Here is a 26,928-nt window from a genome sequence, read left to right on the forward strand (position 1 = left end):
TTTTGCTGAAGACAAAGCAGCCGTTCAATATTACACTCTAATATCATATTGAATATTTCATTGCTTGGGAAATGGACATTTTGTCTCCAACGGGCAGAAATTCCAGGGGAAACTTCGTGTCATGAGCGATTGTCATGAGAATTTACACCTATTTTTTCCGCTCTGGAAAATAAATACAAAAAAGTCATGCAATGCACGATTTGAGTCAGCGAAACTTGAGTTAGGAAGTGCAGTGTTCAGGTGGTGCACTCTATTTCACGGAATTATTCGAGGAAGTGAAATCTCACCTTTGTTGGTCTGGAATGACCGAATGATTTAGTAATCATGACATGCAAATAATTCATCTGTGGACTCAACTTATGTTCAGGAAATGCTGGAAATATATGCTGTGTCACATGGTTGCGCAAAGGCACTATGAAATGGCATAGTTCGGGCCAGGGCTCGGTTTATTGATGAGGATATAGTTATGTTTCCAGATTTGGGGGTATTGTTCATTGTTCTCCGCACAGCTGGTGCCGTGGACTCATGCTGATGGCGGAAACTGATTGCACTATTATCTCTTCACCAATCTGTGTCGATTTTGCGATGGTAAGTGCGCTTTGTGATTACAGCTCATTAGCATAAATATTACCGTAGAGGAATCTTGGGTTTAAAGGGGCAACACCAAAAAGTCTTTACAAAATTCAACAGTAACTAACAGAGAGATCATGGCCAAGTAGAATGCTTTGACTACATCGAAATAGCCATAATGCCAAAATGCAAATTTAGCTTAATGCAGCACACTGTATCCTCTGAAAATTTGGTTTACTCGGAAAAGAAAATGTTCAGTGCATTTTTTGCGACTATTTCAAATACGATAACCCATTAAGCAAAAAAAAAACCACAATAAACAAAAACATTATTTTTCATATCATAATTTAAACTGTTTCCCATTCAAGTTTTCTCCTTTTTCTCAATCTCAACTGAATCTCTTTTCGGTGAGCACTTTCATGAAGAATGAATAACATGTAAATTAAACATTACAACATGCAATGTAGTTTCAATACGTACTTTTCCTGTAATTCATTCACAACACTCTTCATGTAACCGCAAAGATTTTTCCATGCGATGCTGCTCCTTTAAAGCAGTGGGTAAGCGGCTATTTATAGCGCGCCACGCGAGAGAGAACTGCATTGCCTTTGTTCGGCCGCGGCAAGTTGGGAAGAGTAAAATTGCACGCATCTTGTAGTGGCGCTCGTAGTATAAACAGAAGCACGTGGTGGACGAGTGCACGCGAACAGATCAGAGCAGACGATTCCAAGGTTGCACTCAGTTTCTTGCACAAAAGGAACTCTCTGGTTGTTTGGAGTCCCTGCATTCAAAATACTTTTGTCCAGTCGGTGCTTTCTGCCCAGTTTCTGTCGCCAGAAATGCCACATTCGGAAGCCACGGCTGCTACTTTTCAGTAGAATGAAATGTCGTCTGCACTGAGATGTTACTGACCCAGTGGGCAGAACCTAATCACAGTGTGTGTCGCCTTGTCTTCACCAGAAGTATTGACGATTGAAAGCAGCACAGTCTAGTAGAGCTGAACTTCAAGCTGCAAGTTCACTGCTGAATTTTACGAGGATCTTTTCTGGCCAAACTTTAGAAGGGCCTACTTCCCTGAGAAACCAACTGAAGTTAACATATTTTGCAGATATTTTTCAACTCATCTGAAACTTTTTAAAGAAAACATCAAGATGGTTTTTCTTCCGTTGCAGAGGTGCATTTTGAAAATCCGACAGGTAAGAACGTTGTTTTTGTTTTTACTCATGCAATTCTTAGGAAAAATACTCGAAAATATTAAGCGGTGAAAACCTTTAGTCACAGAAATGCTTTGATAAAGATATTACTGAAACAGATTTAGGGATTTGATTTTGATTGTGTGAAGTAGACATTCACCGACAACGGTTGATTATTTAGCAGTATTTTTGTGTACATGACATGTATTAAGTTTCGTTTCATTAGGTTATATCGAGCCATGTCAGTCTAAAAATTAATTGGTATATGATTTCATCGACACTGAGTTTCGGGATCGAGTTGGCTGTAGGCCTATATCAACATGCATAATGGAGTTCAGTTTCATTATTGGGTGAACAAATTAATGATTGAGGAGCGCGTTCAGGTGGGGCGGTTGTGAGGTGGAATTTATGCTTTTGTCGGTGTTTGTGTTTTAGTTTGGTGTCAATGCACTCTTGTTGCTGTTCGAATAGAAATTTGAGACAAACGTAACCGGGAATACCAGTAACTTTCACATTAAGTCAAAAGCAAAATAGTATCAAACCATGATCGAACCAACAAAGATAATAAAACCTGGTGTAAACGTCTGAGGACGGAAGTCGTTGGAAGGTTTGTTCTAGGTCTAGGAAAAAGAGCTCGTGCACGGTCACTTGTTGCGGTCATGACTGCATCCGATATACACAAGGCCTGTTCAGTTTCGGTTGTCGTACTATGTGAAAACAGGTCTGCTTTCAATAGTGCAGTGTCTGTTCCTTTTTAATAGCTCCACGGTTAAGCCCTCGAATGCTTAGCACTGATGATTTTACCGGTCACAACCATGGACTTTACGGTGGAAAATGCATGTATCTTCTATAAACGCACCTAAGTTGCCCTGAACGTCTGGGGCAGGTTCGTGCAACAATTTAAATTTGAATTAACATCTGTTCTTGAGGAACCTGTATGGCGAATTAACTTCATGCTAGTGTGTAAACTGCTTATGCTTCATCTGTAGTCATATGGTTGTTTCATATTCACATCAAAATAATTTTAAAAAAATCTACTGGATTCGTGCCTGTAGTACAGACGTCTAGGCCTACTTCTCCAGTGTAAAGTATTCTCAGACCTATAACAAATCCCCCATCGTAATGAAGTTGCCAAATGGACGGGAAAGTTTTCGTTGCAAATGCTTTACTGCCAACAAGCACGGTCATCTTTGCAATGATTGGGTCACATGCCGAGAGAGGGAAGGGTCACCGGGTCATAGTTCGTAATGACCCCAATATACCCACTCACCTCAACGACCTCACATTGTACAAATCCATTAGCATCTGCATGTACATGTACATGCCACGCTTATGCCAATCCAAATATCCCCAAGGCCTGGGCTAGTCAAAGGCCGATGTCTCTCACGGAAAAAAATCCACGGAAATCTGTTTTCCATTTTTAGTAGGCCCAGAATCCTTTTCCATGAAAACAGTTTCACAGAGACCCTCTTCATTCTAGGCTTCCACGCAGAGCCGTGATCCAGAACAGAGTGCTCTCTATTTTTGACTGCCCCGGATACCTTCCTTGTTACGGGACGATTTTTGTCATGGCCTCCCACACACTCATCCCAGGGAGAACATGGGGAAAAGCCCGAAGATATTATAAGTCTATACGTTTGCGGTTTGCCATAGGTACGTGTTCAAACGGACTCCACTCAAGATAGCTCGATGCGTGCATAAAACAAGAGCCTGAGCCCAATTTCATGGACTTACTAAGTAGCTTGGCAGTGCATTATTGCAATGAAAAACTATATCGAAAAATCAGTCAAAATAATATAGAACATGTGACATCTTAACTGGTAACCTATTTTTACGAGGCAGATTTTTTTTGCTATCACATCAGTGTACTTTCTTATTGCGCCGTGAAAAAGGATCAGCCACAGTACTTAGCTGTATACTGAGAGATACTGCTCCACGAGGGAGATGCGAAATTAATTTTCTTTTCCCGGTACGGGACCTCTGGTAGTCGTCTCTCGTGACTGCTGTACTTACTGCATGGTTATTGCTTCATACAGCGTAATTGTCAATCACGCGAGAAGTATATCAACTGCAACGACACCTGACACCGCCTGTTGCGCTACTGTTACCTTGAACACGGAACCTTGAATGACATTTTAATTACCTATGGCCAGATAAAAAGAGAGAATTTTAGCCCCACCAAGAGTAGGCTGATATCCATGTCCCGTGGCCCACGGGTCCGCCCAGGATACGGACGGCAAGAGACATGCTGACCATATATGGAAATTTAAGAGGAAGCAATTGATATACGGCCCAATGAGACAAAGGGCCGGCCTTATGAGAGAAAGGGTCGGTGCTTCCATGTAGCAACTGCAAGGGTGCCTGTAAAGTCGTGGGCCATGCGTGGAGTATTCGTAGACAAAAAGGATTTGCAGTTTCATTCGAACAAGTAAAGACAAAGTGAAGAACTCATAAGATAGGACATACACATATTCCTTGTCATTAAAGGTCTTTCTTTATGACGAAAGAAATGTTCTCAAACAGCTATCTTTGTGTTCTGTTTTAGTAGTAGCACCAAAACGAAACAAAGTTTGTCGTCTGCATTTAATTATTTTATGCCAGACAGGTGATGAGTTAGTTAAGTGTGGACGACTGTATGTCTGTGTATCCTGTAAATGTAAATCTTTCCGTCAGTTTACAATAGACAATGAAGGTATTAAAAACGGGACAACACCTGCTCCCTGCACCTTTATAGGAGTCAATTTGAATCTGCAGTTACAACGTCCAAAAATCCCTACAACTAAGCCAGCTACAGGTGCAATACCGCCAACCGAATGCGTATACCCTCCCCCAGCCTACCCTCTGCATCCATGTCCTCACGCTTTCTCACGTCCAACCAACGGACCGCTGAAACCGAACTCAGATTTTTTGTTCGAAGTAACCAGGATGTTCTCAATAATGCTTTCCTTGGCAAAAGGCTTTGGACAACTGCCGAATTTCCCCCTTAGAAGGCTACAAAAATTAATGTAACCCATAAGCTTAAAACGCCAACAGCTGTCAACCCTCATATGATCAGTGTTGTTACTCTACTTGATCAGGTTTGACAAAAGCTAATTGCCTTTGATGTTTTATGTACGAAGCGTTGGCTTTATAGTATCGTGGTTACGAATATAATTTTCCAAACTTTTTGTCTGTGACGAAAATTGGCAACATGCATTAAGGTGGCACTCTCATTCCTGTACAGCCTTACAGGAGCGACGCGCACCCCATAGACTTGAAGTTTCAGCCATATAATTTCCCCCTGTGTGGGTTCTTGACTCCCCTTTCTGGAGAGGCTCCAACCGCAAATGGGGCACGTCATAATTCTTGATTGGGCTTTTGAAAGAGAAAAAAAGTGATTACAGGAAGTGCACAATTTTTGGCTTGAATGGGTTTGCCACGCGCTGGCATCGGCGCATTGCCAACTCCGAACGCAAATCAAGACCGGCCACATTTTGGGTTCAACTTCCGAGCTTGGAACTCTCTCAAGTATCCGCGTTTTGTGCAGAACCTGATGAAAACAGATAAGAGGTCGGTCGAGTGTTGTCAAAACACTGATTGTATGACGTCATGTCACGTGTCCAGCTTTCTGGCTGTTCACCATGACCGAGCAGTTCGAGATAACTCTGGAGGAACACAGCACACTCAACTAATTCCAGGGTGCCGTACGAAAAAGTGACATAATACGATTCAAAAGAATGTGTTTAATTATGTAAGAATTTTTTTTTTATTATAAGTTTCACAATGACGCTAGTGAAATTGAATTTTATTCTGAGTAAACATCAAACCTATGCCATTCTTTGTTTTTGAAGTGCAGCTTATATACAGCTTGGTCTTTCGCCAATTGAAGCACCTTTAAATTGGCATGTCACTTCCCACAAGGAACCGTTGAACGTCTTGTTGCTGTGTAATATTTGCAAAGTTCGGGAAAAAGAGTTCAGACTTTTTTAACTCCCCAAAATACACATAATTCAAAGATCCCCATCCCACCAATTGTATTCCGATACCCTAACAAGAAAATTTGAATTTATTGTCGCGATGTATATAACGTGGCAGACGTGTTCTTGACATCCAATCAGTCACTGAACCACGTTTTCATTTAAATCTTGCACGCATACTGATAGTCCGTAGGTTTTATTCCCTTTTTTGCAATATCCTTTATTGCCGCCGAACAGACCATAATTAAATTACTCTTGCGAACTGTTTGCATTATAGTGATTTAAATCAGATTTCTCTGAGTCGAAGTTAATGGATTTAAGCAGATTATTGACTAAAAGGCTGAGGAGCCGCGCAACGTTATTTAGGAGAGACAGGAATGGCAAACATGTAGATCGAAAATACAATACATGTAATGTGTTCCTTGCCAAGCCTAGAAGTTGACACGACAACGGACCCGACTTACAGTGTTTAACTCCAGAAAGGTTTACCATTCAACATGCACGCATGTACCAGTATTTTGTATCCTGCAAATGACATAGATGCATAAACAAAGTGAGAAGGGGGACAAAGGTCAAAAACGTTTCTCAAATATTACACTTTGTGCAGTATCGACCTTACATGCTTTAGTAATACTTATGTTACAGATATTGCATATATGTCAAACATGCTTATACCATACGTTAAGCAATCACACGAGACAATAGTCGAACTCCATGATTTCCGGTTAAGCATTGTCTTGGCCGTTGTTCAATACTAATAATCCAACTACACGACCGAGTACAGATTATTGTTCGGCATATTTGACTGTGGACTCGTGACCTTTGCAAATGGGCTTAAATTATTTTTCGACTCGGTTAGAAAAAAACAGCTGATATTGCAAGACGAAACTGCAAATAATGCAGGCTGTGAGAGATTCCGTAAATGAAGCTTTCTTCCATCAGTTCGGAACCTTGTCCCCTTCCCCTTAAAAAAGTGAGCCCCCTCCCGGAAAAACTCCTGACGCTACAGGTGCCCAATACAGCCCATTCCTACCCCCTTCTGTCTTGCCCCACCCTCTTCCGTCTTGCCCCACCGGAAGTTACGAATTGGCAGTGCATATATATTCCCTTGCCGTTGGTACTCGACAATAGTTCCTTTGACGTGACAAGGAACCATTGAAGTGCAGTCCCGCTTTTTATTTTGGTCCTTTGTTTCCCACCCACCCCCCAAAAGGGGGGGGGGCATAGTGAAACCATTTAGATGATGTAAGGTCAATTGCCTGGGTAATGTTTCATTTTGATAACCTCTAGCTTCATATTCACTTCCACTGTAGTTTCTAATGGGATGACACTGTGGTTTATACATATAATCGATAGTTTATTCGTTTCAAAATCTCCACGGCAATTTTTAATGAAACTTCCTCCCTGAGGAATAACCGTCAACGTGAAGAGATCGTTAAAGAAGGCTCGACATTGGCCACAACAAAACAAAATCAAGCGCAAACTCAACCTATTGGCGACTATTGCGTCGTCGTATTGCGGAGTATCACGACCAGGAACAGCCATCGACAACTAAAGGCACGCCGTTCTTTAACACACAAGATCTGGAATGCGAATGTTGAATGCGGTTTTCCGGTTGACTTTTGATCCATTTCTGCTGCAGGAAAACGATCTGCAACCACAGTCGTTTGATTATTTACCTGCCGTGTCCACCTCATGAATTGTCTTTTCAATTACAAGTAGCTTTGTATATAAAAACACAGGATTGCAAAATCAGTCTTTAACTGCCAGTTAAAATGTTCCAAAGGGCATGTGTATACTGGTTTTTTTGGCAAACATTAATAGGCATTTTAAGTCTGACCGATCTTGGAAACGAATTTAAGGGAGACTAGCCGACATTATAACGAACACGTGGTAGTGGACAACGTGACTATCGTTTTGCGCTTGTTCGTTTCCTTGTTCTTGTTTTCTGTCTTGGGAACTTGTCTTACTCAGACACATGCACGCGCAAATAGGGGAGGGTTGGCGGTGCGTCGTTTTGGGGTGGGACGGGGTAGAGTGGGGATGGAAGTTATTTGGAAATCCAATTATTTGTCTTTATGTTTTTGATCCCTTACTCCTGCCCGGACCCCCACCGTCCGGCGTTGGTTACCGGCCATATTACACCACTGGCCGCATTGGCCAATTACCAAAGGCACACTCAGGAAAAGGGGTTCATCATGTATCCTGAAAAGTCCCATTGTTAAATTAACTCTCAAAAATCAGAGTTGACCTAGTGTCCATCCCGACTGTCAGACCCAATTCTTCTCACGAGAAAGGTCAGCTTGACCTGTATGTGTATAATTTGTGCTTAGTTCTTGGTGCCGGTTACGTCACACTGGTATTAAATTGTAATGAATCCCTTGATCCCAACCTTGTGCCTTTGACGTGGTAGCTTTCTTACCTTAATGGCGGATACCCTGTCTTTGCTTGTCGAAACCAATCAGGGCCAATTGGCGTATAAACAAGAGAAAGATGGAGACATCTCGAACCCCATTAATCGCGCGCGAGGAACGTGGTAACGCGCGAAGGTGGCAAATTAAGTAAAATGTTTGCAGTGGGTAGCACCGTGCTAGGATATCCTTGCATGGTGCTACTGCGAACTAAATTTAACTCAATTAACAACGAAGGTTTATATTTTGACAACAGCAGAATTGGCCAGGTTGGGATACAAGACAAAAGCTGTAAAGTATTCAAAAAAAACAATTAAAAAGTAGATTTAAAAATGTAGGAAGGTATATGCATTGTGGGAGTACACAGAAAACCAAGTGAGTAAAGTCGCTCTTATTAGATTCAGGTTGGTACTCTTTCACTGAGTCAGTAGTACAGTATAGGCCCGCTTTCTTAAATGAGTTCTGAAATAGGGTTGTGGCATTTGGTCATTGACACCCCTTTGTTACACGTGTTCATCTGCGCGGGATATCTGATATCATTTTACGGGGTACAATAACAGCAGAATGGGGCTGTTGACGGGTTGTTTGTCGAGTGAACACAGCAGACGGAATACCTGGGTGCGTAGCATTCATTGTCAGCGAGTTTTGCACAGGTACGTGTGCCCCGGACACCAACTGATAGTGGACATTGAGAAGCTGCCTTTAGGGGGCGTGGCTTCATCCCTTCGTTCCAGTACCATGCACGCACGACCGTGGCGCACCACTTTTCATACCCGTCAGCACGAACATTGCATTCGACCACGATATAATGGGGCAAACTGCGGCTGTAGAATCTCTGTCTTCTACGGTTTGCCCTGTGCAACCTCTATCACAAATGCGGGTACAAGAAAGATTAATCGGCTGGTCTGTGGTGTGTTCACAGTGACGTAAGCCGAGTAAAACATTAATTAATGTTTTACGCTCAGTTTCTGGACAAGGGTGTTTGCAATCGTCGGTCATTGACATGCAGGGTTGGTCCCAACGCTGTCTTCGTACCAGCCGCGGCGTCTGCCTCTCCGCACGCTTTATCCATGTTTTGCCATTACGTGATGTAACTTGGCTTAAAACTTCAAGTAATTTAATATTTTAGGATACTGTTGGTTATGCACTGTGTGTCGTCTCCATTATGGTTTGCAGAGGTTACCTGTCAGAAAACAGGAACTCACCATAATGTCAAGTTGAACCGTGTATACAACAAGAGGATTAATTCGTCATTCTATAGCATGATGACGAGGCAAGATGGGACATGCTGTCTTGTCAGTCAGGGTGTGACAAACTGTCATATCATGCATGTAACATAATGAAGCCTAACCCGTCTCTGCGCGTATTTCCAGTACACCTCAACGTCTCTGTAATTAGACTTGACCGAATCGGGATCCTGTGTGACGTTTGTCTGCGTCAACGTTTATGTCTTTATAATATGAGATCAATGATATGGAGGTCGCGGCACTTGCTTCGCGCCCTCTTGTGTCCACTTATTACTGTTTGTGGACTTACCTGACTGTTGGCGTATGGTTTAAGTTGTACAATAGAGCTATCAAATGAGGGCTGCTGGGCTGAGCACGACGACCCTGTACTGTGTACAGGCTGAAGGGATGGCTGACTGGGAAGAGCAACGTAAGTTCGACTTGATTCAAGCATGGAGACATGATTCAAGTCTAAGTTTCCTTACATTTTTAGGGTTCGTATCCCGCAAAGTTTTATGGCGCAATTCTCACGGAAAACGAATGTATAGGTGTCTTTTACAAGCGTCTGTCATTTCTGTCTTATTCAGTTTGGATTACACGAACATTTTAGGAATTTGTGATTTGATGATGAATGATCCCCACGCTATCATGTAAACAAAAGCAATTCTATATCATCGAGGAACCTATAGCCACAGAAAACATTACATTGAACTTTCATACTGTGCCAGGTTGACCTTCGACTGCATCGGTGTTTTTTCTGAAGTCCACATTTCGACTCCATAAATTTACCCACTGCAGGTCAGTCCTTTTTAGTGTCGTTTATCTCCTCAACGAATCTGTAAACGATAATCAAAGAGAAAAGTACACGTAGTCGGGTAAAAACGCTCAAGTTCAAATTTGTCGTGTGACTGACGATATGTATGACCGACACATTAAAAAATGCCATATTTCTTTTAACGCCCGCACCGGCTTCTGCTGGTCTGGAGACAATGCACATAATCAGCCGGTCTAAAGATCGTGCGTGGATCTCGCAGGCTGTATACCGGTGTTGCAGTGCAGATCACGATTTGTCTAGGTGTGGCTAATACCAGAAAGCGTGAACGGGCAGAACACATACCGTGCGCAACCCTGTCACGAGTCCCGACGCAGTGTCAGTAACGTGGACTCGATCCCCATGCTATCGCCGTTGATTTCCACATTAATTATTACGTGCATGTGAAATTTTCCAATTATCCTTTCTGTACATTCGCACGCTTCGTGTATGCGAAATATGTGGTGGGAGAGGTTAATTCGGCGATTAGCAGTAATCTCTCTTTTTTTAAATCTCCCATTTTTAAATTGAGAGAGGACGAGCATTGATGTTGGAGGTTTCATATGGTCTGTGTGGGTGTCTGAATTTGCGGATTACGGGTTCCCACGTGACTGAGAAACAGTTAATAAAAGGAAACGAAACGGGACAGTGTGCCCAACCCCAGAAGAGTAAGTTTAAAACTCATTCCAATAAGTCAAGAATTAAAGGAAACAATAAGAATTTTAAAATTCTTTACATCTACACACAAGACACACCTTTGTCATTTTCATTTTTTCTTGATTCATAGTCATTAAAAAATTCCAATCATAGAAACTGACATTCCATTAAATTGGCATGCTGAATTGTTTTCATTGCGAAGACAGGATTTTTTGTCGTGATTGATTTCCTAACTGAAACTGGTTTATGAATAACAACTATTAACAAGGGACCACACGGAAGTCTACACATATACAGTGTGCCGTCATCATTGGGAAACACCCAACTGAAATTATTATCGAACAAAAATACCACCCACATATTTTAATATCATTTCTCAAAGCTTGAAATCTCAAAACGGTTTTGCATAACAATAGTATACCCTCACATGCATGCATCACCATTGGCTCAACCCAAGGACGGTTACAAACCGCTGGTTCATAGGGCTTATCATATTGCACGTGTATAGTCTAAGCTGATTGTCTCCATGGTTCAAACACGTGGTTATCGCTCTCATTATCGATGCATCACCGCTTAGCGACGTCAACTGCACGGTGTTATTGTGCCGGCGTGTTAGTGCGTGATTAACTGTGAGCGCGTGCTCTACACTTGCCTCCCCAGTGCGCCCGAAGAGGATGGGCACTGCGCACATTGAGATCTCGCCGGATGAGATGCACGCTGGAACAATCCAAGGGAATTACGGTCCTGTTTTTCATTTTTAAGAGAAGGACCCTATTCGATCGCAAAGATGGTCTTCCTTGAGGTGCAGCGGACGATCGTCGTCGTGCGAACGGTAGGTACATGCGTTGAGCTTGATGTCTCAGGCTGGCAAAGTCGATCGTACTTTTAGGAAGAGGGCCTCGCATAATTACCGTGCGCTACGATAGACCTCACCGTAAGGGCCGTCATTGATTCCGTATTGATCAAAATATCGTCTGGTGTAGAAGTGGTTTGAGAAACACATCGTTTTTCATTCATGGGGCAAATGTTGCATTGATTACCTGTACTATCACCCTTGCTTGTTTGAATACTGTCTCTTCCTTCGTGACCTGCGGTGATGCCTGATGCTCATAAGTCATATGGACGCCGTGTACATGTATTTAGCACGCCGCTGCAGCGACTGTAGCTTGTAAAGTTGTATACCTTTTGTTTACACACTAGACGGCCAGCTAGACGGCCACTTGTTCCTTGTTCACCTGTTTGCTTAGGCCAAGTATACCAGTTTTTCCTTGACCATTTCGCATGTACGGATTTGTCTGAGCAGCAATATATCGTGATACGATAATGCTAGTGCTTTGCTAATGTTAAACTGTGTGGTGGGAATGATATTCAAGACCACTGAACATTGCAGGAAGTTCATAGAGCCTAGGCTGTAGGCCTACATATGCGATAACAAAATACTCTCTGTGGATTTTTTTTATTTTGTAAAGCGACAGGAAGCATTTTACGAATATGACGTTATATTCATCAGTGCACAAACTCCTGGAGGCTTAGCGAGATACCAGTGCATTCCAAGATATAGAGGCTTTACGCGGTGGCCATCTTGCAGTGCAATGCTTTTGCTCTACAGGGAGACCTCCGTTGTGCATACCCCTTGAAACAAACACCGGTCTTCAAGATGACGGGTATGCATGCAAACGCTCTATTGGAGAAACTGAACAAGGACAGAGTCCGCCGTTGATCTCTGACGTCAGCGAATAATCAACAATACATTTTGAATTGTCATAAAATGCATAAAAATAGCTACTGAAGGTAGGCCGAATAGATATTACAGTAGCTCCGCAAACGAATGTAATCTTCCAATAGAAATGTTAATTTTTACGGACAAGGGACTCGTAGCAGTATACTGCGCGTGAAAACATTGCAATGGCTTTAATACATGTAGGCCCACTTGCGCGCAACGTTGTCGCATCACAACTACCGGCAAATGCTAGATCATATATTTACATATTTTATACTTCTCTGGTCTTGTTTCTTTCTCCAATATACTCATCAGTGAAAGAGTAATGTGTATCCATCCGTCATCGACAAGCGCTTATCAAGCTGGAATTAGTCACGCGTTTCAGTCCATACACCATGTGGTTTGTAGATCCTAAAATCACTCGCTCGTGACCGAACTAAAATGGACTAAAAAGTGCTTTCAACCCATGTAGGAATTTTCCATACAGTGGGTAAGTAAACCGTCTGTTAATGGTGTTAGCACCGTCATTGTCGCATATTGAATTTGAACGACGCCCAGTGGTATTTCCGATTGGTGGGCAAATATACTATAGTGGCAGGTCTACGGGATAGGAGTTAGTCGTACCCTAGCCCTGGGCCCAACCCAAGACTACAGGGGTGTGCATGTATATTTTAAAATCGTGTTTTGTCCATTTGGAGGAAGGAGTAAGACTTTTTAGATATGCACTTATGAGGAAGAATTATTCTACACAGTTTTTTACATTTCACCCTTTAGGGAAAATGGGTTTGAAATTTTTGGAGAAAAAAAAGCTGTAGTGCAGATTCATAGGATGTAGCCTACACTTTCTCCTCTTTGCCGTCCGTAGTCTTGTTGGAACAAGTCGAGGCAAGCCTGCCTTCAGAATAAACTTTTATAATCATTGCCATAATAGGTTGGTTATTATTGCTTGTTACAAAAGAAGCTGGCCAGCATGTCCCGTGTAAAATCGCTTTCAACCGACCAGTGCCAAGAACTTCTACCCCTGGGCCTAGCAACTGGGTCCCCTATACTGCTCGCGATGCGGGGGGAGCCCTTCTGTAGCGCTCTCTACAATCTTCTTCTTATGACTCCCAAAAAACAGAACTGCAGGTTGCACTACACCAAATGCACGCGCCCATAGATTACAGTGCAAAATCGGACCGAAATAGCGCCGCCTGTTGACTCTCGTGAAGAGGTTGGCCTCCGTTTTTTACTGGAAATTCAAGATTATGGCCAGAAGATAACTTTTCGTTTCAATTTCATGGTGGTTAGCCCCATCAAATTTTTATTTGCCTTTGAACGAAGATACCCCTAAAATAGCAGTAAAATTCATTTCTGAATGTAGCCGCCCGCCTCCAGTTCTATCCAAAATAGGCCCGCAATTTGGAGCTTTTTGTGAAAGAAATACCCCGAACTGGAAACTATCAGTCCTAGATTCGGGATTTATAGAAATATTTCTATGATGCCTTCTGATTATGGCCTGTCTTATTGTAAAAATCTCGTGGGATCACAAATTATTAATGAGCTTGCGCGCAGAAATTTGGTGGACGATTTATGGAATGCACTCTGCAGAATTAGGCTGTATACGGATCTCTTGTCTAGAGCTAGGTCTAGGTCTTCGTTCCATTGGAAATGCGTTCGGAGACGCGTAGACAATAGACCTAGCCGCAGCTCTGGAAGCCCGTTTCGGACACGGCCTTATTTTGTGCAGTGCAGCGCCCTCTTCAGTCGGGCACTGTCTCTTCTTACGTCAATGTTTGAGGGCGCTTGGTTTAGATACACGGAAGCGGACTCGTTGCATGCCATGTCGCAACGATGATTTCAGATAGTCGTATGATCGTCCATGGGTTTAAACGAGATAGTAAGCCATTCAAACGAGACAGTAAGTCGTTGGGGTTTAAGCTTTTTTTTTACCTTGGCAGCTTTACGCTTCCGTAGTAGTATACGGTGAGATCAGGGTGTCAAAATCTCTAATCGGCAGATTAGGACCGGTATGGAGTAAACCTGTTCCAAAGTATTAAAAATATTTTGTTGTTTTGGGGGGAATACTGGTAAATTCTTGCGCTGCGGAAGTGTCCACAACTACGGACTTGACTGTCGGTAAAGGGATAAAGAGACACTAAATAATAAAGTGTGAACAGTATCTTCAAAATAAATGTCTTCCCGATACTTTTTTTGTTGTTCAAAATTCAAGTATTTCAGCTCATCAGATAGAGGTACCAGACTATGAAGTTTGAGGTTGCTTGGAGAAATCTCATAGTTGTAAGTAATACATTTATATTGTTAAATTTAGAGCAAGAGTTTGTTTTTCGAACAGAAGACATTTACCCTGTGCAACGATATAACTCGATAGTAAGAGTATATTCTGGTTTATATCTGTTACATTTTATCCGCAACTCAAAAATGCATCACCTCAAATATTTCCTTTGATAAGGGGTAATGGCTGGCTGGATTAAAACAAAACCGTCCTCCTCTAATGTCTCATAAAACCTGGCTATGGAATCCGGTTGTGTAAACCAATTTCGGTCCCACAGGGTCAAGTTGTGAGCGTTTCACCGACAGTGATGTGTAACTTTATACGATAACTCGGGGGTCAAGTCACCACTTGATAACCATCCGGGGGAGCGCCCGGCCGCTTAGTTCCCCAGCGCCCACTGCGCTGCGGCGTTGATGAAGTGCGTGCGTTCAAGTTTAGTATTTAGATGTACAGAGTAAAAGACGCCGAGTGCAGACGACAACGTCGAGTCCATTCCAGAACCCATTGTTTTCGTGCGTCTTCCCGTCTTTGGTATAAAGTTGACGAGTTGTTGTCTTTGAAGTAGTGTCTTTCGGAGTAGCAGAACCTTTACAGGATAGGATGGATTTTCTGCATAAGATGGTAGGATTCGATGTTCTGTTATGTAGATCATGAAGTGTGTGGATGCTGGTTACTGCCTTACTGGTTAACTTAAATACGAAGCTTTCGAATTAAATTTTGCTTGAGTTGTATTTGTTGAAGGTGATTTTGTACTTTAGGTTCAGATACGAATTCTTTGGTTAATTCATTAACGTGGAGTCTGAGACTGTAGCTTCATACTTCTGAGACAGTGCTCTTCTCAGTAGGCCTATTGCCACCGCTATCACGTCACTGAAGTTTGCAGTTATGACAATAGGCTAACGTCTCTCACTTTTGACTTAATTAACAGAAAACACTGATGATTATACATTCCAAAGACGACAGAAATTCAACGTGCTTTGCCTCATTAGCAAACGGAATTGGTCAATGATGCACATGTGTATACAACCATGAATAGTTCATGCAGGAATTCACCGGAACCACTCTCCTTTTTTATAAGTCAGGTATAAACTAGATGTAAGTGAGCAGTAGGCGTCACATAAATATCCTGAAAAATGGCATGGTGGTTAGCAGAGACCGACGCTCGCCGTTTTGCGTTCAATAATTCACCTGGGCCGCGAGCTACTCTGTTAAAATGAACGACTGCTGCTGTAAATCGTCATCTTGCCAGTCCATACAACTAGGATCAGGTTGAAGAATGGTTTTGTGGTTGGTGATTAATAGGTGTCTGAAGATTGGTTGTGTTCAATCAATCACCGTTCTTATATATCTTCAAGATGTTTTTTAACAAATCAGATTTCGTAGCGCCCAAAATGCATATTTTTTGAATGCTGCGGGAAAATACAGAAGGTGAAAAATATTGAAGGCTGATTTTGACCGCAAAGAAAATAATTTAAATGGACCAAGGTTTCACAAATTTTACTTGCTTATAATACAATTCTAGTGCCTTACTGGTACAAAGGAGTGAAAACCTTCTTTTTTTTTCAACAGCGCTGAGCCATCAGAAGGGCACAGCGTGCCACGGCAAAACAATACGAGGCCTCTTTCCATAGAGCCTGCATATTATTTGACCAACAGGATGACTTATTTCGAAACGTTTGCCAGGTCGAATAATAGCTGTCAGTAAAACACGAAGCAAGTCAAACGAACCGAGATCCGTGTACATGAAAGCTGTGTATAATATATCATTTTTTTGGTTTCAACCTGTGCTGGTCACGACCCAATGTTGAGGGGATATTTGGCAGATGAATAGAAAAGAGAATAGGGAAGCCGTTTGTATAAAAGACGGTGTGGCTCCAGCTCACGGGCTGAAGACTGACTGCACTGAACAGGAAAAGAAACGGTTGGGCAAACTTGTCTAGACAAATCATGGACTTCTCGTTTCCCCTTGCACACATCAGAGTTTACATAAATCGCGCGCCCTTTGAGGCACGGTGACGAGACACGAAAGGTAAAAATGTGTGGCTCCTGAAAGTCGGCTTATTGGCTGTCAGGTTTCGGTCTTGACGTCACAGCATTAATCATCCCGATTTTCAAGCAAAACTAAAACCTGGGCAGCACAGATGGATGATTTTTATTTTTCGAAACCGGCAGCGGTGTGAAGGTTGATCCATCCGCCCCCAACGGCACAGGGGTCCGAGAAAAGGGGAACGTCGTGCTGTTTGCCCTTGTCGCCGTGTCACACCACCCGCTGGCAAAATGTGGATTGAATCGCTTGCTTTCCGTATTATGACGTCATTCTCGGAGTTCAAGACACTGTGCATACTCTTTTTTTGCATTTGTCCGTTAGCAAAGCATGATTGGGCTGTTCTGTACAACTGAACAGCATCTTTTGCAAATAAAAATTGTTGGTTTACTTTTGTTTGAAAATAAGGTATTCGTGGAATCAAAATTGCGCATCACGATCAATTGATCTTGCATCAATCATAGAGCAAGGAACAGATTCGTAACTTGTCCCTCCGGCCCCTTCAGCCTTTCCACAAGCACCCTATTCTTAGATCCATCGACACCTGTTCAATTCTTAGTTTTGTTTTCAATAAATTCCAATGCAGCGAGGAAAAAAAGTTGGCCTCTGACCCCCCAACGCGGCGGGGAACTTTTTTTTCCAATTTTCCACCTTTTGATCTTTTTATTCAATTCGGCTTTATGCCACGGAATTTTTCCTGGTACATGTAAGACGGAACTGACGTCCGGACAATGCCGCGGGCTGAAAGTTATGAGCAACATTTTTGACGGTTTTGCTGAAGAGAAAATATGTTCACGCACGCATAAAGAAGAGTTGGTTTACCTCTTAGGTTTGAATGTAAAGCCCAGTTTCGGGATGTCGCCCATCCACAACTGTATCGACTCACATGTTTCTCTTCATAAATTTGGTTGTTTGCCTGGATGACAGCTGTGCCACGCCTTCCAGGAAGGGTCGTTTAGCGATCCCAGTGTCTCCATCAACAATTTGATTATGTTTGCTACAGCTAGGGGTTTGAATTGTGAGTCCTGATTGTTTGGACCATTTTGTATCGTGAGGGTTTTCGTTTGGCTCTTTTAAATTCTGACTTGTTGCTTTGGATCTCGTTACTTAATGTAGAGGCTGTTTAATTTTGTTTGTGATGAGAAATAATATTCACAAGACGACTGTGTTGGGTTTGGCTCCCCGAATCTATATGTATTTTATTCATTATACCCCCATGATTTGGGGAAGTATCTGACTACATCATGGATATATACAATTTTTGTAATGATTGCAGGGATCGTCTCGCTGTTGATACAACATGGCCGATTTGCGCATAAACAGTCGTGGTTTTTCTCTTTCCCGCTTAATATTTCAACAATTAAACGACTGCTCCTTGTTTGAGAGAGGCTCGTGCCGTGTCTGCCGCAGAGCCCCACGCCTTGTTGTGTTTGCTTGATGTCTGCCACTGGAGGACTCCAGGCCCCGGCCCTACATAAAAGACAATGAACACTCGCGGATGCTTTCAGCGCAGAGGTCAAGTTTGTCACTCTCGTACTCGTTTCTGTTTCCTTGGTAACGGCAAAAGAAAATAAATCGCAGGTGAGGAGTGTGACGTCAACGCAGGCTATTCCATTTCTAACAGTCTCTGTTTTGTGGAATAATCTGGTGGGTGGTGTGAGCTTGTAGCTCGCAACACTCTGGTAACATCGATTATTTTTTGTCTGTGCGTGAGAGATTCTTTTCACGCGCTTTCGATTTGCGCCTTTTGTGACACAAACGTATGTCAACAAGTGCGGGAACGCTGGTCGCGTGTAAGAGGGCATACCAGGAAGTCACCGGTTTTTCAGTGCAGTCCGTGACGAAGCATTAGAACGGCCAGCACTGCCCCAGCAATCGGGCGCGAGTGTTACAGGAGAGCGCCACTTAGCGCTGATGCCACGGTCGAGTTTTTTTTATTGGACATTTCCGCCAGTGTTGATTGCAGCTGAACATCTTGAGGCGAATCATGGACACATTGAACAAGTATCAGGTAGGTTCGGTCAGTTCATTTGGCCAGAGGTGTTATTATACCCCCGATGCAGTCATAGCGCACCTGTTGCTTCTTGTAATAATTCTATCCGTCGTTCCGCATCCCATGGTTATCGAGAGGACGCTTGATCAAGTTTGATGCGATATCCATAATCTTACAGGCATGCATAAAATTGAATGGTACATGTACACTTTGTCTGACTCGTATTTCCGTGGATGTGGACAAACGACAAATTTCACCAGCACGATGTTGAAAATCACCGTTTGCCCGCGCGATCCCGCTCAATAATTTTCTGTAAAGGTACCTTCATTCTGCATGTGTTGTTTACACTACCTCGACTGCGCTGCGCCCTATCCGATATTTGGTCGCGGGGTGGGGATCTGGGTCCTCTTTTCAGCCAATTTTCAACATCTTTTCCAGTGCTGCAGTACAGGCAATGGTATACCACGGATGGTATTGACAGTAAGTAACTCACCTCTAGGGTAGAGTAGCCCGAGACGGGAGAAGGGAAACAGTCAATTAAAAGATGTGTCAAGGAAACGGTGGATGGACACTTCCCTTGGCAAATTACCCTGTCGCTGAAGTCTGAAGAGTCAGGTCGTATCATATAAAAGATTTGCATCTGGTCAGACAAAATTCGTTGATGACCGATTCGGAAGTGGCTCATAAAGGGTATTAATCTGTGCGCTGGCGAAATTGTCGGTTTAAGCACATCGAGCGGCGTTGTGCTGTATGGACGGACAAGCGGCATGGAATAGCCTCAACTGCGGAATAACACAGCAAAATAGCCAACTTTGGTCGCAAATGGCTAAAGAGCGTAGGCGGTATAAAAGATTTTAGCCACAAGTGTGTTGAAAAAGCTTAGCATTAAACTGTGAAGCAACAATTGCACGTTTACAGCGTGTATAGAGATTGCTGACGCCCAGGTTGGGTAGGGTGGAAGTCCCACTTTTGACATGATGAAATCATCGGTGCAGCTTGGTCAGATGTTGGTGCACAGGGAGGCCTCCAGCTTTTCTTTCAGCCCCCCCCCCCGTGTTCCTGCATATGCTTTCAATCATTAGTGTACAACCTTGATCTCGCATAATTGCCGATTAAATGTGTGTCTGCGTACCGTCGTCGTTCTGCGCTGCTGGGTGTACACGACGAGCCCCTAGCTTGTTTACCGTCTGCAGTGGTTATCGCTGCAAAACGACGCTGTCTCGTTGTCTTCGCCGGTGATTACGAGAGAGACATGACGAGCAGTGGGTTGCCTTTGCTCGTCTTTTGGCTTGTCTGGAGCCGATGGGGAAAGCCGCCATCTGAACACACCGTTAACAAAAAGCCAAAAATTGCCACACTAGCCAGATTAGTCAGGGTATCTCATATACGTGGCAGGATTTAAATTGTTACCTCGAGAAGATACTGTTCGTCAGACAAAAGTGAGGCACATTTATACGCGACATTAAATCAACTTGTCAGGACGATGAGCGCAATCCTGTCATGGGGGTAATCTGTAAACTTTGTCAACATGATACATTCTTGTTGCGTTGAACAAACGACGAAGACTGCCCATTTTTTGTCTGTCGTCCTTACACATTCCAACGAGTGGAGGCGGTGACATACAGCTGGGATAGATTTTAATGTTCCATGACTTTGTTGCTCTTCGCATATTTAAAAGGTTTATCTTCTTAATTCCCACCAGGAGGTTACGGAGAAGGACATTGATCCAGCAGACATCCCATTCGGCCGTCCAAGCTCCGCCCATAAGCGACTGAGCTACGGCGAGAGCTTTTCGGGCTCTTCTTACTCCGGCTCCTCCTCAAGCTACTCACGGACAGACTCGGGCTCCGAGTCGGACTCCTGCTTCTCCGAGGAGGAACAGGACGAGGAGAGCGGCACTGCCCGGCAGGCCTACAAGCTGCCATACCGCCGCTACACGGAGAGCGTCTCGCTGACCGAGCGCCCGCCGTACCAGCGCCGCCACTACGGCCTCGAGTGGGTGATCCGGGACAACCGGCGTTTCCGCGAGGAGGTGCGGCTCCACCTGGGCGCCAAGCCCACCACTACTTACAGCACCACCACGCAGTGCTTCCCCAACAGCAAGTTCCGGTGGTACCGGGACGCTGTCTACATGATCCCTGGGGCCGCAGCGCTGACGCCCCCGAAGACCTTCACCACCACGGTGTTCGTCTTTCCCAAGTTCCCCCAGAGGAACGTGGTGAGCAGTCTGGAGCATCACTCGGCCAAGATGGTCAAGAGGTACCGGGTGGCAGTCGAACTGGAGGCCAGGGACTTTGTCTCCGTCAAACTTGTCCACCTCAGCTATTGATCCAGGACTGCAATCGCCTCACAGAACAAAAACCTACTGTGTTCGAAACCCCCTGCGGATTTTGGCTGTACAGGTTGCTGCCGTACGTTGTGTATAACCATTAGCCCACGAAACAACTCCACTGTAGTCTGCAGAATTCATTTCCAAGGAGCCGGTAAGCAGGGAAACCAGCTAACTATTATGGAAACTGTTAAGTTAGCACAGTTAAGTTAGCATCAGTCAAAAGTTCATTTCTTATGAATGGTTCTCAGCGGGAGTTCGCTTGCTAAAGCAACATCGTTTGTCACGGGGGAGAATCCGCATAGCAGTCGAATTCTTGTGAAGATTTACAGGCTTGCCTTAGTTTCCAGCGACCAATTTAAAGAGGCACGAAGATTATGACGTAGCTATGCATAACCTTTCCTCTCTGCGCGGGAAATTCTGGCTGCTTGCATGAGCACATCCGATCTCGAAGCCAGAACACGCACAACTAAGCCATCACAACCTTGCTCCGGACATCTTAGAAAGTCTTCCGTATATATTGTGTCCGTATCGACAGTTTAACAAACTAGTTTTTATTTTTTATTTTTAGTAGGGGGCGGGCAGAAAATATTGCCCACGGTTATGCATTCCTTATCACAGTTGGGGGGAGGCTGAATCACAATAATCGAAGCTATTGCTAATTAAAATTTCGCTTTGAAAAAAAATTAAAATGGGAATCCAAAACAGCCATATCTGAATAAATTAGAATGTTATGTGTTGTGTATGTAAATTTGCTGTGTTTCTATGTACACCATATCCTACAATAGGCAGAGTTGAATTTGACTTTTTAGCAGTAGATATGGTACTTCATTTACATATTTACCTGAAGTTGTGTAATATAAAAAGCGGAAAAGACCCTGGATTTTTAGTAGCACGTCTTTGAGTCAAATCAATGCCGAAAAATACTGTAGTGAAACAGAAAAAATGGAAACGCATGTAGTTGACATGTACTCAGGTAACCGTTTCAATTCTGAGACCTCTGGAATAATTTCCATTTTATCATTTCTTCAGTGAACAGTAGTTATATTTATGAAGTTTACAGCGCCGCCTGTGGTTGTATCTCACTACTAATTTTTGACAGGTTATTTTGTTTATGGGCCTACTTGTTTCACACGGATACGAATTTCGATCAGTAATCTGTCGTTGGTTCACGATCACTTTCACCAGAACCCGCATAATGGAAGGACCGAGCCAGTGTTGGGATCACAGATCGAGATCCAGATCCGTCTGAAACGACCAAGTCCTTTATTAAATCGTATTTTGTTTTAAATGATGAACTAGCTGCAAAATATATGTAAAATATTTACGATATAGGCTTGGATTGGATGAAGTAATTTTCAAAACGACAGGGCAAGCAGGCCAGTCTATTTACAGGATAGGAAACTGGACTGAAAGGGTGGCAGCCGTCTTGCTGGCAGAAACAGCCTGTGCTCGGAAGCGCAAGCCAGAGAATAAAATTCGTGCTTGTCTCCACTAAGGTGATGTTATCAATCGATCCGCTATAAAGCCCCGCCCAATGCGCGTCTCCATTAGATCACTTTCATATGCACAGGACACATGCACAACCCTCCTAGAAAATTACAACTGCGTATGCAACGCATATAGAGATCTATGGATGCGTTCGATTAGCTTACGAAAGCGTTCGTTTAGCCATCACGTGATCTTCGTGCCTGCTCTGGTGCCAGCCACCACTACCCCGGCTGGCGAGCAGGTCTGTGGGGGCTGTCCGAGTGTAATGACGTCACGGATGGACTGTTAGAGCATGGATATGTTGGAACTGGCGAGGACTTGACCTTTTTCCCAGAATGCCTTAGCGAATACACTGCAGCGTTCCATTAGCCTCATTTCGAGGCTTCCCTTGCGTATGACGCTGGTGTATTCAGGGAAGCTAATCGAACACACCGATAGTAAGTTCTTCTTATGCGTGATCTCTTTGATTCAACGCCATTAGGTGCGTGTACGTGCGCGCAGTACACCCTTACGTGTTGATCAAAATACGGCGTGCCACGTAAATATGACGTCCAAAATGCCGACGCACGTGGCAGTCTGCCAGAGAGGAAGTAATGTCATTCGAAACCGTACTACACATGTATTCTTCACAGAGATGGAGATCGGTGTAGCTATGGTACTCTCCATTAAACACTCTATTAAACGGCAGAGATTGGTCAGTGTTCAAATGCGACGAGGCTTCATGGATCCTGCCTAGTGGGCCAAAGAGATGATATTGCTGCAGTTATGACATACCCACACCCTTCATTGAAATACAAGGTTCCCCCCCCCAAAAAAAACGAATTTCACGTATTGTGATTGCAGCGCTGTTGACGTATTTGTTTCGTCAAATACACCCTTTTCTTTTCTTTCCCTCAATTTGGAAAGCAAATACGGAAGTACATGTACACTACGGCATGCACATAAACTTTAAAAAGAGTTTTCTATTTTAGGTCAGGAGACTAAAATTAATAAATCCCCGCTACGTACGTAGGCCATTTCTGTTTCGAGCTATTGACAGTTGTCTCAATTCTCAATGCACGTACGTACATGCCAATCCGTCGACATTTGACGATGGGAACCAAGCACAAGCAGGTCGAAAAGTTTTTTATTTACGGATTTGCAGGCGCAGATTTCTTACAATTTCTCAGAATTCCGCAGCAATGGGAATGAAAATGTTCACGCAAATGTAAATGCAAGGTATAAAAAGACCCTGTTTGTTATTTATGGGTGCTATGTAACAGCTTGACATGACATGAACTTCCGCAATGTTTCGCATTCCTTCAATTCCTAACTTCAGCCTGTATCACAAATCAATACAAAGATGTGGCTAGTCTGTTGTCAATGTTTTATCAGCATTTATCAAAGTGACCTTCTGAGAAAATTGGGGGTACACCGTGGAATAAATATGTAATTTTATTTATTCAAATAATTATATGTTATCAGACTATTTTATGATTTTTCTTGAAGGTAGAGATTACTGATTGGTTAAGATTATTACTAAATACAGAGGGTGACCTTGCTTTGAAAAACAAAGACAAGCGTTTAGCTGTCATTACTCTTTCATGTTTTTACCCATCCTGGCAACCACAGTGATGCCATTTTCGTTTTATTTCCTGTAAGAAATCCTACCTAAATCATAACATTCCTGATATATTTGCAGTGGTTTTTAGCGTCGAAAATTGGCCATTCCAAATATAACCGGCTTGTGAGATATTTTGTTTTAACGTACATGAACATGGTTCCATGTTCACGTCAGTAACAGTTCCGGTATCAAAGGTTGTCTTAAAAAGCCTTACCTTAAATGCTACATAAAGAGTTTATTCACACTTGGTGTGCACTAGTTTACATGTACTGCGTATATATGGGGCATTCCTTCGTCCATGTTATGTATCGTTACCAAGATGTTACATGTGTATATTCCATGGCTCCTTGAAGAGCATTTTACTTGATTCAGGCTTCAAACCTAAGCATCAGTTCTGGCTGTGGCTTCTGCGTCATGGCTTCTGCATCATGGTACCCCTGATGAAGCCAGGGCTAGGAAAGAAGATGCGGTTTAGAAAAATGGCCTCGGTGGCAAGGTTTGGAGATTTCAAAGGAAGGTGACCACTTCACACTGGTCAGCAATTACCAGTGAAATGTTCTCCCTTCAGTTTTTTTTCTCATATGGCATCATCATTGTAACATTGGCCAATCACTCATCAGATACTGTCTTCACACAAGACAATTCCCCTTTTACAAGAAATGCATAAATCAATGCATGATAAAAGTCGATCGAATAGATGTTGTCATTATTGTGGTTTGTACTTTTATATGTATGCTGTTTTGTATTGTGTATTGTGCCAGGTGACAATTAAATTATTAGTAAAAAATCCAACATTATCAGCCTGCCTTGTATTTTTGTTTACATGATGAAAGAAAATTCAATTGAAACTCGGAGAATTTTTCTGAATGCATTTATTTCTTTAACAAACACTTCTGTATGGATTTCGAAATATTTCACATTTACCCTGCTTCCAGGAAATGCTTTCAAATTTGAAATTCAATAATTACTCTAAATTTCTTGAAATGCATATGCATTAGAAGTTTAGAGACCTCCTTTGAAGTCTAATTTCAATAAATAGACATTTTTGGTATACACCATCTGACAAAACAATAATGCTGGAAATTAAGAAGTCTTCATTTTGAACGATTGATAAAAAAGAACTCTGCAAAGAAAAACGGGGGCAAACAATAAAGTGACCGACATGTATACACACACTGTAAAAGTTCACAAGCACCTAACTGAACTATCTGTACTGCAAATCAGAAAAGAGTGAACAAGCTCAAAAATTTCTGCCTTGTCGCCATTTAGAAAGCTAGCTTACATGTACGGCATTTAGTGCAGCCACAGCAACTCATGAGAGGGCATTGTTCGGATGATAATTATAATTATGAGATACATGCAATTAGGGGACGTTCCATCCACTTAGCTGCGGTTTGAAATGGGAACTGGCTGTAGCCACTGGTGTAGACTCATGCATAATTTCAGGCCATAGCCGAATGACTTGGACATGGCCTTGTATGGGACTTTTAACAATGCCTGTCTGCTGAAATGGAATCATGAAAGACACTTCAAAATGCACATCTCACATTACACACATTTAAAAAAATGCACAGCCTGCAGCCAGCTGTGCATGAACAATGGCTATCTCTTTATGGTTTCATGCAGAAACTAAGATACTTAAGCTATTTAAAAAACCTTGCACTTTAAATATGAAAAAGCACTTTTGAAAATGAAAGCACTTTCACAGAAGTACTGAAACATTTTGTTCTTTTTGGCAAATGTGCAGGTGTGTAGTTAAATTACCTTCAGACTGTGACATCTTTGTTTTGACCTGTTTGTTTTCAAACATCATAAATGTACCAGTATTGAAGCTGCCAAAGCTAACCCAATGTCAGCAATTCAGCTGCTTACAAAATCACTTCTTGTTTTATTTCATACAAGCCCTTTTCTCTCAATATTACAAAAGTATTTCAGCAAAAAAAAAAAGAAAAAAAAGAAGAAAACTTCTATCACACACGGAAACTTGTCAACTAGAAATTCAAACACTTCAGCGCAGGAATCTTTTGTCAAAAGGACTTCAAATGTTCAGTTAATGTCTTCTGAGATAAAAAGCATATTTGATATGCCAATTTTCAATCTAATGAACATAACACCTGAGTTTTGCAAAGAAGCATTTTTTCTTCTTCCTTTTTAGGGGGAGATGCCCTTGATCTACTGACATACATGAGCAAGATTTTAATGTCAGGATTCAACACCAGCCCAGTGGAAAGAATGTGGATAGTTCACGAGGGGACAAACAAAATGCAGATTGAAAAGAATGTTCGACTTTGAGTAGGACATAGCCAACACGGTAAAAATTATAAGAGCACACACAGTAAGAGGTTCCACACTTCAGACAAAATGTGTTTCATGTCACTCGTGGCATTCCCACCCAGCTCATGTGTTTACCGACAGGGACCCATCCCTGGCACTTGAAGTGTTTGTTACCCCCCTAAAAATGAGATGGTGACTGAAGGGTCAAATCGGAGTGATAGGGTACCCATCAATCACTGCATCTCTTGAACCCTGGCACTCATATTCTTGATCAATTTTTTTTTTAACTCCTTGAACATTCCAATCAACAGAGCAAATATGCTGCTAAGACACCCTGCATTGACTTGTTTATATCTAATTTGGATTGAATGATGG

General features: G+C 42.7%; 1 protein-coding gene across 4 annotated transcripts; it reads left to right on the top strand.

Moving 5' to 3' along the window:
• Positions 1 to 1,283: 1,283 nt before the first annotated feature.
• Positions 1,284 to 25,071, top strand: LOC110980662 (refilin-B-like). Of its 4 annotated transcripts, none has more exons than XM_022237550.2 (2): positions 1,284 to 1,766; positions 20,559 to 25,071. In XM_022237550.2, exons 1-2 carry the CDS (start codon positions 1,722 to 1,724, stop codon positions 21,183 to 21,185), a joined length of 672 nt encoding a protein of 223 aa, XP_022093242.1. In that variant the 5' UTR covers positions 1,284 to 1,721; the 3' UTR covers positions 21,186 to 25,071. The 4 variants fall into 4 exon arrangements, with proteins under 4 accessions (XP_022093242.1, XP_022093241.1, XP_022093244.1 ...); XM_022237549.2 differs by lacking the exon at positions 1,284 to 1,766 and adding an exon at positions 11,442 to 11,656; XM_022237552.2 differs by lacking the exon at positions 1,284 to 1,766 and adding an exon at positions 15,195 to 15,440.
• Positions 25,072 to 26,928: the final 1,857 nt, after the last annotated feature.

Source organism: Acanthaster planci, unplaced genomic scaffold, assembly GCF_054643075.1.
Source record: "Acanthaster planci isolate LZ-2023a unplaced genomic scaffold, COTS_SCS Contig1, whole genome shotgun sequence".
NCBI lineage: Eukaryota > Metazoa > Echinodermata > Asteroidea > Valvatida > Acanthasteridae > Acanthaster > Acanthaster planci.